Source organism: Myxocyprinus asiaticus, chromosome 36 (genome assembly GCF_019703515.2).
Source record: "Myxocyprinus asiaticus isolate MX2 ecotype Aquarium Trade chromosome 36, UBuf_Myxa_2, whole genome shotgun sequence".
NCBI lineage: Eukaryota > Metazoa > Chordata > Actinopteri > Cypriniformes > Catostomidae > Myxocyprinus > Myxocyprinus asiaticus.
In genome coordinates this window covers 4,037,501-4,052,362 of record NC_059379.1, presented here as the reverse complement: position 1 = coordinate 4,052,362, position 14,862 = coordinate 4,037,501, and the positions used below count along the sequence as shown (strand labels likewise).

At 37.8% G+C, this 14,862-nt stretch overlaps 2 protein-coding genes across 2 annotated transcripts in view; one reads left to right on the top strand and one right to left on the bottom strand.

Moving 5' to 3' along the window:
- The window catches only part of LOC127427341 (receptor-type tyrosine-protein phosphatase epsilon-like), a 101,816-nt gene extending 92,926 nt beyond the window's left edge, over positions 1-8,890 (bottom strand). The window contains exon 1 of the mRNA XM_051674899.1: positions 8,781-8,890. The gene's annotated coding sequence lies outside the window, so the exon portion shown is untranslated. The remainder of the gene's footprint in view (positions 1-8,780) is intronic.
- Positions 8,891-12,332: 3,442 nt separating this feature from the next.
- Positions 12,333-14,810, top strand: LOC127427352 (clarin-3-like). Its single transcript, XM_051674917.1, has 3 exons — positions 12,333-12,567; positions 14,269-14,454; positions 14,539-14,810. The coding sequence occupies exons 1-3, from the start codon at positions 12,333-12,335 to the stop codon at positions 14,808-14,810; spliced, it is 693 nt and encodes a 230-aa protein (XP_051530877.1).
- The last annotated feature ends 52 nt before the right edge of the window (positions 14,811-14,862 follow it).

Sequence of the window (14,862 nt, the reverse complement as noted above, 5' to 3'; positions counted from 1 at the left end):
ACGTTGCTTCATTTCAGAGGTTTGCAGACATTTGTTTATGCACAGCTCTCCTGAGGTCCCACTACAGCATTTCAATGGGGTTGAGGTCTGGACTTTGACTGGGTCATTGCAACACCTTGATTCTTTTCTTTTTCAGCCATTCTGTTGTAGATTTGCTGGTGTGCTTGGGATCATTGTCCTGTTGCGTGACCCAATTTCGGCCAAGTTTTAGCTGTCAGACAGATGGCCTCACATTTGACTCTAGAATACTTTGGTATACAGAGGAGTTCATGGTCGACTCAATGACTGCAAAGTGCCCAGGTCCTGTGGTTGCAAAACAAGCCCAAATCATCACACCTCCACCACCGTGCTTGACAGTGGATATGAGGTGTTTGTGCTGATATGCTGTGTTTGGTTTTCCCCAAACGTGGCGTTGTGCATTATGGCCAAACATCTCCACTTTTGTCTTGTCTGTCCAAAGTACATGGTTCCAGAAGTCTTGTGGTTTGTTCAGATGCAACTTAGCACACCTAAGCAGTGCTGCCATGTTCTTTTTAGAGAGAAGAGGCAACCCTGGAAACCCTTCCAAACAAACCATACTTGTTCAGTCTTTTTCAGTCTTGTACTGTCGTGAACTTTAACATTTAACATGCTAACTGAGGCCTGTAGAGTCTGAGATGTAACTCTTGGGTTTTTTTCAGTTTCTCTGAGCATTGCACGGTCTGACCTTGGGGTCAATTTGCTGGGACATCCACTCCTGGGAAGATTGGAAACTGTCTTTAATGTTTTCCACTTGTGAATAATCTTTCTCACTGTAGAATGATGGACTTTAAATTGTTTGCAAATGGCCTTATAACCCTTCCCAGATTGATGGGCAGCAACAATTGCTTTCCTCCTTGGCATTGTGTTAACACACACCTGAATGCTCCAGACCAGGAAACTGCTAAAACTTCAGCTTTTATAGAGGTGGTCACACTTGCTGGTGATCAATTAATCAAAGGCATTTGATTAGCAGCACCTGGCTACTACTTAGCCTCTTAATTCCTATGGAAGCAGTAAAGGTGTACTTAGTTTTTCACACATGGATTCTCCATTTTGGCTTTATTTTTGTTAAATAAATCATGACACAGTGTAATATGTCATGTGTTGTTTATCTGAGGTCATATTTACCTAATTTTAAGACCTGCTAAGGACCAGATGATTTTTATTATGTCCTGTTATGTAAAACTATAGAATTCAAGGAGGGTGTACTTTCTTTTTCCCATGACTGTGTGTATATATATATATATATATATATATATATATATATATATATATATATTCTCCCAAACAGGCTAAGGTTAATGCTCTATCGAGTTTTAAATCAACAAAACTGACCTCCCTACCCTAAACTTTAAACCTAAACCTAACCCATGTCATAAGCAAATGTGATGAAAAATGAAATTGCTGAAGCAACCACATCATTTTGTGGTGCTTCTATGACACTTTTGGCTTGGGTGTCGACTGTGCAAATGTATAATTTTCAAAAAAGCTGTAAAAGTCATTTTGCAAAGATGTAGGTATAGTAACGTGATTCTATGAGACCAGGTTGGACACAGACACACAGATAAAGTAGAAGCCTCTTGAGAGAACTGAGATCATCCTGCGATCACATTTCAAAGGTGAACAAGCCTGCAGCTCTCTTTCTAACTATCTCTCTCGCTCTGTCTGTCTCTCTGGTTTCAAAGGGAGGTCAGGACGGCTGTGTTGATTCCTCCTCAGATTCATCAAGACATTAAATCCTGAAGGTGCCGCCTCGAAAAACAACAGAAAAACACATGACTGATACAGGATCCATTTTCAGGTCATGCTCAGATGTTAAGAGCCCTACAATCAACTCAAACTTTTTTGTTGTGGTGCACAAAGTAACTGAATAAGAAAAAGTGGATGGTTGAAGGCATGTACTGGAAATCCATACTGCCCTTAATATTTCTGGGCAGGCGGTTATGGCATGACATCATCAGCTCTTACCCTGTCAGCTCAAATTCATTCCAGATCTCCTTCCTGTCCATTCCGTCATAATCCAGCTGGTTTAAAAGCCAGTAGGAAAGAATCACAAATAAAATACTGTCAATATCTAAATTGTTTCTCCTAGATAGAAATTAGATGAAAAGGAGAGCAGATTAAGTCTTACCTTTCTCAGATTGTTTCTCCTGATAAAAATAGTTCTCAGTTTTCTCACGTGTCTTCATTGTTTCCGACTTTCAGAAGGGATCTTAACAATGTTTCAAATTTTGCATTTTGCATTTCAAATATGAAATCAAACGTTTCTCATCGAATTTTTCAAAATGTCTCAAATAATTGTCAATAATTGTCTCAAACATAGCTATTTTTATTTCTGCATGTTGATACTTTAATGAAACATTAGAAACTTCATGTATGAATCATAAATGACACTCCATTAAGTCAGCAAAATCTCACCAAAAGTAACCAAAATTTCCAAAGTTTCCAACATTTCTCATCAAATTTTTCAAAACTGTCCAAGACCAAATTATTTTATTCTTCTTCTTCTTTCAGAAGAAAAAAGAAATTTACAAGACCAATTGTTTTGCCTCTTTACTTTTGTTGCACGTCTTAATTTGTCTATTTTTATTTCTTCTTAAAGGGATAGTTCACCCAAAAATGAAAATTCTCTCATCATTTACTCACCCTTATGCCATCCCAGATGTGTATGCCTTTCTTTCATCTGCTGAACTCAAATGAAGATTTTTCAGCTCTTTTGGTCCATAAAATGCAAGTGAATGGGCGCCAAAATTTGTAAGCTCCAAAAATTACATGAGTCAGCATAAAAGTAATCCATATGACTCCAGTGGTTAAATCAATGTCTTCAGAAGTGGTATGATAGGTGTTGATGAGAAACAGATCACTTTCACATTATTCTTCTTGTGTTTTTGGTGATTCACATTCTTCATGCATATTGCCCCCTAATGGGCAGGGAGAAGAATTTCAAGCAAAAAAAGGACTTAAATATGGATCCGTTTCTCACCCACACTTAATCACTTCTGAAGATATGGATTAAACCACTGGAGTCGTATGGATAACTTTTATGCTGCCGTGCTTTTTGAAGCTTAAAAATTTTGGTCACCATTCACTTGTATTGTATGGACCTACAGAGCTGAAATATTCTTCTAAAAATCTTCCTTTGTGTTCTGCTGAAGAAAGAAATTCATACACATCTGGGATGGCATGAGGGTGAGTAAATGATGAGAATTTTCATTTTTGGGTGAACTATCCCTTTAAGGCTCGGTCACACATACCTCTGCACAACGAAATCATCTCAATGGGAATCCGCGTGATCGTAAACTTTACGCGATGGACTTCCGGTGGCGAAGAATTTCCTTGCGCTGATTTTGCCTCAAGCTCAAGTTTGGTGAGCTTTGACATGTGAAGTCGCCGCGTTGACCAATAGGAAGTTGCTTGGTTTGGTGGTGAACTCTCTGTGGGCGGTGCTTCGTAAAGAGCTGAATATTCACAATGGACAAGGATATCATTGTAGCTTTGAGTTTTTAACTGAACTCTTTTTAACTTAAGTCTCACTGAGTATAAAGTGCAACATTAAAAAAGGCTGTTTGACAATTCTGTTTTTGCTGGTTTCACGTGCTCAGCGTCCACCCACACCATTTTCGCCCATGGAATTTAGCTGTGAGAAGGTATGTGTGACCGCGCCTTTAGGACAAATGTTCAGGAAAAACAAGTTGATGCTTAAATTAAACATAAATAAAACTTTATTAAGTCACCAAAATATCACCATATAGTCTGCAATCAAAAGTCATGAGATTTCAACATGAACCAAATTATTTCTCATCAGAATCTTCCTAGACCAAATAATCTGGGAAAATAATCGGACTTTATAGCTACATACACTTTCTTTGAGTCAACTATTAGCGCGTTTAAATGCACATTCTTACACCGATTATGCTTAATAAGCCGACAACGCGTGTGGTCAGGTAAATGCAACAAACGGCGTTCCTTTATCGGTTAAGTCATAAACGCGTAAGAATAAACTAACTGACACGTGTAGATTGCCCATTACGCCGATTTCACGTGGCATGTAAACACCTTAACTGGTGTTCTTACCAGGTTTTCCAATGTATGCGTGTGTTGAGCGCATGCCTCTTCACGGTCTGATGTCAAAAGCAGAGAATAACGCGATTATTTCAAATGTATCGAAAACGTGGATTTCTTGCTTTGTCTGATTTTCAAAAAAAGCTGATTTTTGGGATTAATCAACGTATTGGTGTGCATGTAAATGGGCTCAATGAGTCATGACTGTTTTCAATCAGGGTTCCTTTACCTACAACTGGCTTACTTACAGTTGTCTCTGCACATTAAAACTAAACAATTACACACTTGACCTTTAAATAACATTTAAATGGGTCATAACATGGTCACCACATTTAACTGCGCCATGAAAGAAGAACATTTTATTGCTCACAGGTTGCTTTAAGATGTCATGCTTTTACAGCCAAACACACAACCTTCTCATAGACTTCGGACAACACGCTGCAAGCTCCCGTCATAACAGTAGAAAAACAAAAACAATCCACTCAGCAATGCTTTTTCGCGTTGCTTTAGCGACATTTACACAGTGACCGACTAACCGCTTAGATCACGGCTGATTCAACAGCTCAGATATTCCAAGAATCCACATGTGTTCTCAGGTTCACCGTGCATCCATAGATGCGAGTGTGCATGTTATCTCCAGACTAGTCGAGGGTTTGGAGTAAACACACACATGCGGCAGGTACAGCCATAAGGTTGTGTTTGCACAGATGACTAACAAGATTTCTGGAGGAAACCATGTGTTGAACGCAACCTGGGGGCCGTTCACCAGATGCTTCCACACCCTGTCAAACACACAGTGTTAAGTCTACTTGTAAATTCATTACAGCACTGGAAGCATAGAGATCACAACTTATTTTTGTACCATTTTAAATAATCAAAGCCAAATGACAGGATGATGGAGCAACAGAGAGGATGAAAAGGTGAGAAAGTGTGAGAGAGACAGCATGCCATGTGGAAGAGACAGACAAAGCATAGAGAAATTACGAAGAGGTTCTGGTTTTCCTGACAGGAAGTTGCCCGTCTGTCTCTCTAATTTCCTGCGTTTGAACATGCAAGAATAGCCAAAAGTTCCAGTAAAGCTCTGATGAACACATGACTAAACAATGGCCTGGATCTGCTTTATGGGCTTCAGGACACAAACCATTTAGAACAATCAAACTCTGGGCAAATCTCAGATTGGAGATGCTGCCATAAACGGCTCAGTTGCTATGCTCAGATTATACTGCAGTAAAATGGTTAGATGGTTTATGCACTGAGTAAATAAACTATTAAATAAGATATTGGTGTGCAAGAAGCCTCATGCGTAACACCCACAGGCCCCTGATTCCTGTTCACTTAAACACATGCCATGCAGCTTACGGATGCAAACAAACCTCAGTACTGCTAATGAGCCTGTTTTTCTTCTCATTCCTTGCTGTGCACACTTTCCACAAAGCACCAGGCCTTTGTTGTAACCCTGACAGCTCTAACAAGCTCCCAACAAAAAGTGGTTTCAATCGTTAAGCTGCAACAGCTTTGAAACAATTAGCTCCCTCTGTTACCCACAAGCAAAAACATAAAAAATACTTCAAAGACAAGGTTAAATGCAGTAACACCTATGAGAACATGCAACACAGCAGGAATCTAGTGAACATGGAGCTACACAGACACAAACACTCACAAGATTCCAAAAATGGATTCTGGGAGCATCTTTGTAAATGCCCATGCACAGTTATTTTACACAAAGTAACGAAGTGAACATAGATTCAGAAAGAAGTTCCATGTAGATCATCATTCAAAGTGAAATCTGAATAAATTAAACGGAAATAAATTAAATACTTTTAAGTTAAAACGTCAACGTGAAGTCAAAATAATACATATTCCTGGTTCACATTCTTTGAAATAATTCATCAGTGCACAATATTTCAAAGAAAAAAAAATTGTTGTCTTCCTGATCTTTCATCAAACATTATAACTTGCTCTGCCTCTGAAATTACTTAACATTTTAGCTGATGTCACCAAGCTCAAGGGTTGGGAACTTGGGAACCAAGTACCAGTTCTGATTCAGATTTTATTTTTATTTTTATTTTTTTAACTCCTCAACATACAGCATGACCAGTGCAGTCCGAGTCCCGAACTAATGACTCTTATCAATCGGTTCTTTTGAATCTAAAGCGCAAAACATACAGCATGACCAGTGTAGTTCGATTCATGGATGAATGACTCTTATGAGCTGGTTCTTTTGAATCTACAGCGCGAAATGTACAGTGCAACCAGTGTAGCAAGGTTCCCAAACAAATGACTCTTTTGAGTCAGTTTTTCTGAATCCACAGCATGAAACATACAGCGCGACCAGTGTAGCCCAATTCCCGAACAAATGACTCATCTGAGCTGGTTCTTTTAATGCTATAAACATACAGCGTGACCAGTGTAGTCCAGTTCCCGAACAAATGACTCATATGAGCTTGTTCTTTTGAATTTACTGCGCGAAACAAACAGTGTAATCCAATTCCCGAACGAATGACTCATAGGAGTCGGTTCTTTTGAAGCTACAGCGTGAAACATCCAGTGCGACCATTGTAGTCTGATTCTTGAACTAATGACTCTTATGAGCTGGTTCTTTTGGCTCATTTGGTAACAATTGTGACTGAGGGCAGTAAATCCAATAAAAATTGCACTTCTTATTTCCAAGTATTTCTTCCTCAAACATTAATGGAACCGTTAAGGAATCAAAATTGGAACTGGAATCCTTAATTTCCATATAAATGCCGTCCCCACCAAGAGCTCTTATATTTCAGCTCCTCCCCTTCATCCACCAGTCACATAAAGACCACTTTTCACAATCCAATCAATTCCTCATAGATAAAATCAAGTTCCACCAAACAATCAAGTTTGTTTTATTGAACAAAGATAAGTCACATTATAAGATTAAAATGTTTTGCAATTTTGTTGACTAAATTCTGTGGACAGAATCTGTCATGCTGTTGATACTGAAAATCATTTTGACTCGTCCCTCAGGTTACAAAAAGAAAGAAATATCATATTGGAAGAAATACTATTACAGTGGATGTCTATGGGGCAATCTTTGTATGTTTGTCCCAAAGATTTTAAGGTAGTAGACTTCTGTTTTATGGAGTACTACTAAAACACCTCTATAGTACAGTACAGTATTAACCATGCAAAAGAACAGCATATCAAATTGCAAGTTTAGCAAAATGCAACTTTGTGCAACTGTGCAGGGCCCGATCAGACCAGGAGTTTAAAATTCACTTGCACCACAAAATAAATAAATAATAATAATAATTTATTAAAATTATAATTTGCAGTTATACAGTAGCTGGATGTTATATACTGTGACTATAACACCATGGAAATAACCTTGGTGCAAAACATAACTGATATGTTTAATGCTTCCTAGACTTTCACAAGTCATTTTTTGCAATTTCAAAACCTCATCTATTCAGCCAGGTTGATAGTGTTCCCTCTGTGAAATATTTAAATCAGCAAAATTCACAACAATTGATAAATCACTCAAAACCAAATGTTTACATTTGCAAGGCATAAAAACACAACAAAGGTAAGATGTCTTAACGACACATTACCGGCCCAACTGGGCAAGTGACAGTTCCGTCAACTGGTCCGAAACTCTATTACACTGGTCCTCCTTATTGACAAGATGCCCTTCAAACCTCATCTAAAACCAATTCTAACCCGCCCCACCCAAAAAAAGCATGCACTCATTCAGTGGTGTAACTTGGATCTTGCAGGCCCCGGTGCAAAGTATCTCTCGGGCCCCCTCCCTGGGGGGCCTTGGTCGTTTTTTATCACCTCTCTGGCCCACGGTCATTTTATGGTTCCTTTTGGTCAACCATTGCAGGCCCCATCTCACCCTGGGTGAGCCCTAGGGTGGCTGCCCATATCTCATTTATGACTAACACATTTACAGTTACTACCAGCAACATTTTGTATATGACTAACCAACAAATGACTGATATAAATGTAAGTGATTCATGAGCAGACAATGTACTACCATACTACCAAAATAAGGGAACGGTTTGTTTGGGTCTACATCTCTCTCTAGCCATGGTTCTAGGTCTCATTTCTGTTTCTAGTTCTGATTTTGGTTCTTGGTCTAGTTTGGTTTTAGTTCTGGTGTCAGTTCTGCTAATAGCCCTGATTCTGGTTCTGTTGGTCTTTAATTCTGGATCTGGATCTGATTTCCTCTCCAACCCTGAGTACTAATTTTGTAGCTCTGATTCTGACTCTGATGTCAAACACACCTACGCATGCATTGACATTCCTCTCCTCCAGCAGGAATAAAACTGAACAGAGATTTCCAGCCTTCCCTAACAATCCCATCTCATTCTCAGCCTAACGCTCGCTCCACTAACCCATATTACGCGAAAACCTAAAGATCCAAAAGTCACTCCAGGTTACGAACACATCAAGACACCTCATGTTCATTATGAGCCATATGTTCCTGGCATGCAAATAATGTTTTGAGAATGGACAGAAACCGTTAGAGAAAGCAAAACCACAAAGCATTTCCTTTATAAGAGTATACTCGGGTGTGTAAAGCGCACCGGGAGCGCAAGGATCAGCTCATTTACGCATTGAAAACAACACATTCCTGCACATGTGCGAGATTTAATACTGGTGTTAAAAGCCTTGAAAAACCTTATGATTTATATTAAATGCAGTAATGAGCATCTCCTTACCGTAAACTCCAAAACAATCGCAGTTGTCCTGGCACAAGGAGGTTTATTATCCGCGAGCGCAGTATGTGCGGCTTGGGTAGTGAGAGCTGAGAACTGATCACTGCTACTAGAGGAAGGAGGAGAATTTGTGTTGATCTGCAAAATTACTCTGTCAGTGGCTTGCCCGGTTCTCCGGGGCTCTCCGTGGCTCTCCGTGGGCTGGGAGCCGCCTGGCGACCATTTCTGAAATGATACGGATGAGCGTGATCGCCAAATGCTTCTCCATCACAACAGTTACGGCTTCCTATGACACATACAGTTATATTCCTCTAGGGGCGCTCGGTGGCTCTTAAAGTCGTACACACCATTGAATAACATTCACATCTCAGGACGATTTTGTCTTGTTGAAGACATTTGTACTGTGAAAAAGTATAATCTTTTAAATCTATATTTATTTCAAGGATTTACGTTTGATATAAAAACCGAAACCTGACCCAGAAGTCTCTTTGAAATGATTCACAATTCTAAAAGTCCATCTGGAGCAGCGCTGAGAAAAGTAACAGTTACCAAGTGACTAATACCGAACGTGTGCTGCTTTAGAAGCGTTCTGGACAATAATATACCTCTTAACAATGACATTCAGAGGGTTTAATAGTCATTGAATAACTACACAGCTAAAATAGAAGAATTATTTTTTAGACTCAACGTAACAGACCAATTAAAAACAACTTTCGGGCCACTCAACACCACCCATTTCTACACTTTCTTATTTATGCTAATAATGATTCTATCCATTTATTCTCTTTCTATAAGTTTACAACATCTGTCCACCACAGGCATTAAACAGAACCTTTCCTGTATATTAAATGCAATTAAAGTGTTGTCAGCAAGAACAGCTCACGAACAACAAAATAACTCGCAGAAGAAACATCAGGAACAAGACTGAACTTATCAGTTTGATTGAAAAGCAACAGGCGCTATCTGCTGTTAAAAAGTGTAATGAGGAATTTTTCATGTTTATTTTATTTTATATTTCATTCTATTTTTATTCATCTTAGGTCGTTTGAGTTGTGTTACACATGTGGCTCCAGAAGTATTTTAAATATTCATGTATAGGCCTATCTATCTGCTATCCATACGCTGTCTGGTCTGGTAACACTTTACAACACTGTTTCATAATTACCTCTGGTAGTGTATGTGCAATCTCCATGGTGATATGGTATCACTGCAGAATGGACTTTGTACTTTCTTATGAAGCATGAAAGCAAATCTAAATATAGTATCCAGCAAATTCACACCAACATTTATGTAATTAAAAACATTCCTTGACCTATGTTAAGGTTGCTGATGTCTATGTTGCCAATTATAGATTATAAATTCAAATCGCAGCAAACATGGCAAAGGGTATCTACTTTGAAGAAGTTATCATATCAGATAGTTTTGATTTGTTGGTAACTCTTTACAATAAGGTTGTATCTGTTAACATCATAGAACAACATTTCTTAACACGAACAAACAATGAACAGTACTTTTACAGCACGTATTATGTTGCTAAATGTTAATTAATACATTTTTAATGAAAAGTTGTATATGTCAACAATAGTTTATGCATATTGTATAACATGAACTAACAATAAACCATTGCATTTTTTTATTAACATTAACAAAGATTGATATATGCTCATTATGCTGTACAAAAATATTGTCCATGGTTAGTTCATGATACCTAATGCATTAACTAGGGCCACCCCTCCAGGATTTTCCAGGATAGTCCCAGCTTTTGGCTATCCGTCCTGGAATAATTCAATTCAATCCGGGACAAAAAATGTCCTGGAATTTGAATATTTTCACGCAATGTGAGAAAAGTACTCCGAGTTGTTTCTGCCAGGCTACTCAGCCTGAAAGGAACAATTCAAGGCACCTTTGGACAATGGGCTTATTATATCATAACATGCTCATATGAACCCTTGTTTATAAGCACACTATGTAAGGAGGAGAATCAAAGCCATTCATAAGTAAAACAAACATGTCAAAATAAAAAATAAAATTCCTTTTACTGTAAGATCTCATAGGTTTATGGCCAACAATCAAAACAAGAAATAAAAAGACTATATTTTAAGATTTACTCATTTCAACTTCATATTTTCTTATTGAATTGTGTGATCTTTGACTAAATTAAATTAGTAAAACTTAAAATATCGAAGTTTTGTTTGTTTTTTTACTTAAATTTGTTAAACATTTCTCAACTCAGTTTTATTAAAAAAATTTATGAAATTGAAACACGAAAATTTTGAAATGCGTATTGTTAATCTTTAAAGTATTTTTTGAGTAAAAAATCAAATGTAAATTTATTTCCTTTTTAAAATGTACAAATGGTTGTTTTAAACTTTATACATAACTTCATTCTTTATACATACATATTTACACATTTTAAAACATTTAAATGTTCAGTGTGAACCATAAACTCAAGAAAACTGCAAAGGGACAGAGTAAGTGAATAATATGTTAAACCTGTACACACACACACACACACACACACACACACACACATTTTTCAATATTTCAATATATTTCAATTTCATAACAAAATTCCATCAAATTGAGTAATCTTTAACACCATAAAATGAAAAAACTAAAGATTTTAAGTTTTATTTTTTTAATTTTGATAAAAATTACACGCTTCATTTTGATGGAATTTTGTTATGAAATTTAAAGATGTATCTTAAAAATAGGCTTTGTATTGATGTTATTGTTTGCTTGAATTATTTGCTATACATGCAATCATTTCCATATGAAACAAGGAGTAAATCATAAACAACATGTTTTATTTTCTTGTACGATGGCCAGCAGTATGTTTTTCAGTCACTGATCAGGTGTCCAGGAATTTTCCAAGGCCAAGGTGGCAATCCAAGCATTAACAAATGTTAACTTTACTGTAGTGTTACAGATTGGTTTAACATTTTTGGTCACTACATAATTTCTATTCTTCTGTTTATAGTCATAGTTCAAAGTTTGGATGACTTTACTATTATAGTAAAATGTAAGTCCAGATATGAACATTAGAACTGCTACTGTCATTTTAATTACTGTAAAGCTCAAAAATTGTATAACTTTATCACACAATAAAACCAGAGCTCTCTGCTGTTACTGGCTGATTTCTTGCCAATCAAGCCCACATCACTCCCATTTTTATATTTTGAACTCTAATATAAATGCCATGAAAACACGAGCAGCTGTCTGTGACTGCAGAGATGATTGCTTTATGACTTTACTGCCCTCCTTTTGATGAGCTTCATTATATGAGCTCATCTGCGATCAGTTTCCCCCATCCAGCTGCAAACCTTTGCCTTTACAGGGATACAACTGAGACAGGCTTTAGATCAGTGACAAAGTGCAACTTATATCAGCATCATTTATTACCCAACCGCCTACCAACCCTTCATCCATCACTGTTCCCAGCCACAAACATTTGTAATCACATGTGCTGTTCTGTGTGACAAGCTGAAGAACATTTTGAGTGGGAAACACATTGGAAAACTTTTAAGCAAAGAACCTACTCATTATACAGAAACAATGCCGTCCATAGAAAAACTACTGCATTTCTTGTCAAGTGCTTTTATAAGTGCAGCCGGTGTGGCTGTTTTGGCTTACGGGATGTCTACATATTGGGCTGAATCCACCCTCCGCTGCTCACCCACCAACACTGATTTTTTCAATGGGACTGCCAAGCTCAAAATCACTCTTTTTAATGGCACTGAGGAAAAGATTTCCTGCCCAAGGTTTGATAAACTTGGAGAATCTGTAGAAGGTAAGTAGCTCATGTTTGGCTTCAAATAAAATAATTTAGATTTTTGTCACGCTGGATTATGCAATTTTACATCTTAAACTGTGAATCCACGCTACGGTCTATCAGGAATCGTATTAGATAATTCACACAAATTAAAATGAATGCTGGAAATTACACTGGCATTTTTGAATTTATTGTAGATTTCATTTTTATTATGTATACAGTGGCCATGAAAAGTAATTAGACACGTAAAGCCAAACTGCATTAGAAAAATAGTGGCATTTCACAAAAAAAAAAAAAGACCTGTTTGCAAAGTAAAAAAGTGTATGCAATGGCATTAAAATTGAATGCCATTGCATTAGATAACAAAATATCATATCAAGTGGCAGTTAAAAAAAAATTATAATAAAAAAAAGCTAGTACAGGCACATTGTCATGCAAAACATTTCGGAAAAATACGTTTGTACTGCAGGTTATAAAAGATAAAAAATAGATATACTGTTCAAAAGGAAAACAAAAGGCACTTTCTGGTTGTCAAACATTTCTGGAACAAGTTCATAGTTAATCTGCTGAATGACTAGACTAATCTCACAGTGAAACTGGAAACTGTAGGTTGACCTTTCTTTATCTATAATCGGTCTGTGCCTACCTAAATTCGAAACACTGCCCCCAGTAGCCATAGCGGAAAGCGTTGTTAGGCATATGGGAACGTGAGCTCCATTTTTCTGGCGAAATGTCCACGGAAGGGCACCAAAAGCGAGTAATGAAGTGAGTTGTTTTCAGCTGTGCAGGCTGTAATACAGAGAAGGGGAATGCACTCAACCCAAACTTCATCCTGACCATCAGTGGAGTAAAAATTGTATATTAGAGGGTAAAATGCAACCTCCGAATCGCTCATCACTGATTACGCAAAAGCAATTACTTCCTGGTTTTAACGCAACATACGAACCCGGGTCTTCCAGTCACCGCACAGGGAAACACAGTCACACTGGAGTCGATGCACAAAGGTTTGAAGATAGATGCCACATGTAGGTAAGTCAGTTGGCATAATGTGTACGATCCTAGGTAATCGAAACTCTTGAAAACAACATACTGACATCCCATGTGTGGTTATTCTGCTACGACACCTGTGTGAATCTGAGGAGAACTGACAACACATACACTCAAAAAATAGATATTTTTGCCTATTTTTAGGATTTACGCATTTCAGTTTAATAAGATTCCATCAACTGGAATTGTGTCATTTTAACAAAATTCAAAAACAAGATTTAAAATCACTTTTGAGACCAGCTGATTAAAAGTCATTGCAAAATGGCTCATAGTTCTGAGAACAGCTCTAGCATCATATGCTTGCAAATGCCACTTGTTTTGATATTTTGTTATCTTGTGCAATGACATTCAGACATTTCTATGTGTGGCTTCAGTGTTCAAATACATTTTGGGGACAGTGTATACAATCTTAATAGCAAAAAAACACAATAAAAGGTAAAGAAATGAAATAGCCACTGAAATAGCTATCATGTTGAAAATGATGAACTTTTGGTGACCTTTGGAGTTTTAAGAAACTTGGGCTGCCATTAAATAAAAATCACATGACAAATTATGTTGCTGGAATATGTCACAGATTATGCAATTTTATTTAATATCAACATTGTTGTATTGCATGTTTTCCTTGTCCATCTCAATAAGCCTATTCTCTCTCTTTCACTCTCTGGTTCTTAGTGTTTAATCGTCTAAAAACACATGGTGAAGCCCCAGTGATCCTGCACTGTCTGGTAGTTGCCCTGTTGGCTGTGGCTCTTTTGGGATCTGCAGGCAGTATTCTGATCACACTGTATAACAGCTTCAGTAACCCGTATGAGACCTATATGGGACCAGTAGGGCTTTATGCATGCAGTGGACTCAGTGGTAAGAAAACACACACACAGGCATTTCAATAATAGCCTATATCTATTTCATAGTGAACTGAGTTCCCTCTTTTCCCTCGTCCAGCATGTGTGGCAACCCTTGCGCTGATCCTGTACGTGCTGAACGTGTACCCACTTCAGATGATCCAGGCGCTCGTGCTTGCCAAAGAGAAAGACGTGAAGTTGCAGAATGAGGAGACCAACCTGCATGTGGGATTCTTCCTTCTGATACCGTACATCTGCGCCAACCTGATCGCCATCCTGGTGGTTTTTGTGTACGTCCACACCGCACACACTCGACGCAAAGAGCAGGAGAAACCCACGGAGGACGCACCGCAAGATATCATGATGTTCTAACACTAAAGCACAAACCCACAGCCATCAGTCCCATTCCTGTTCAACTTCAAGT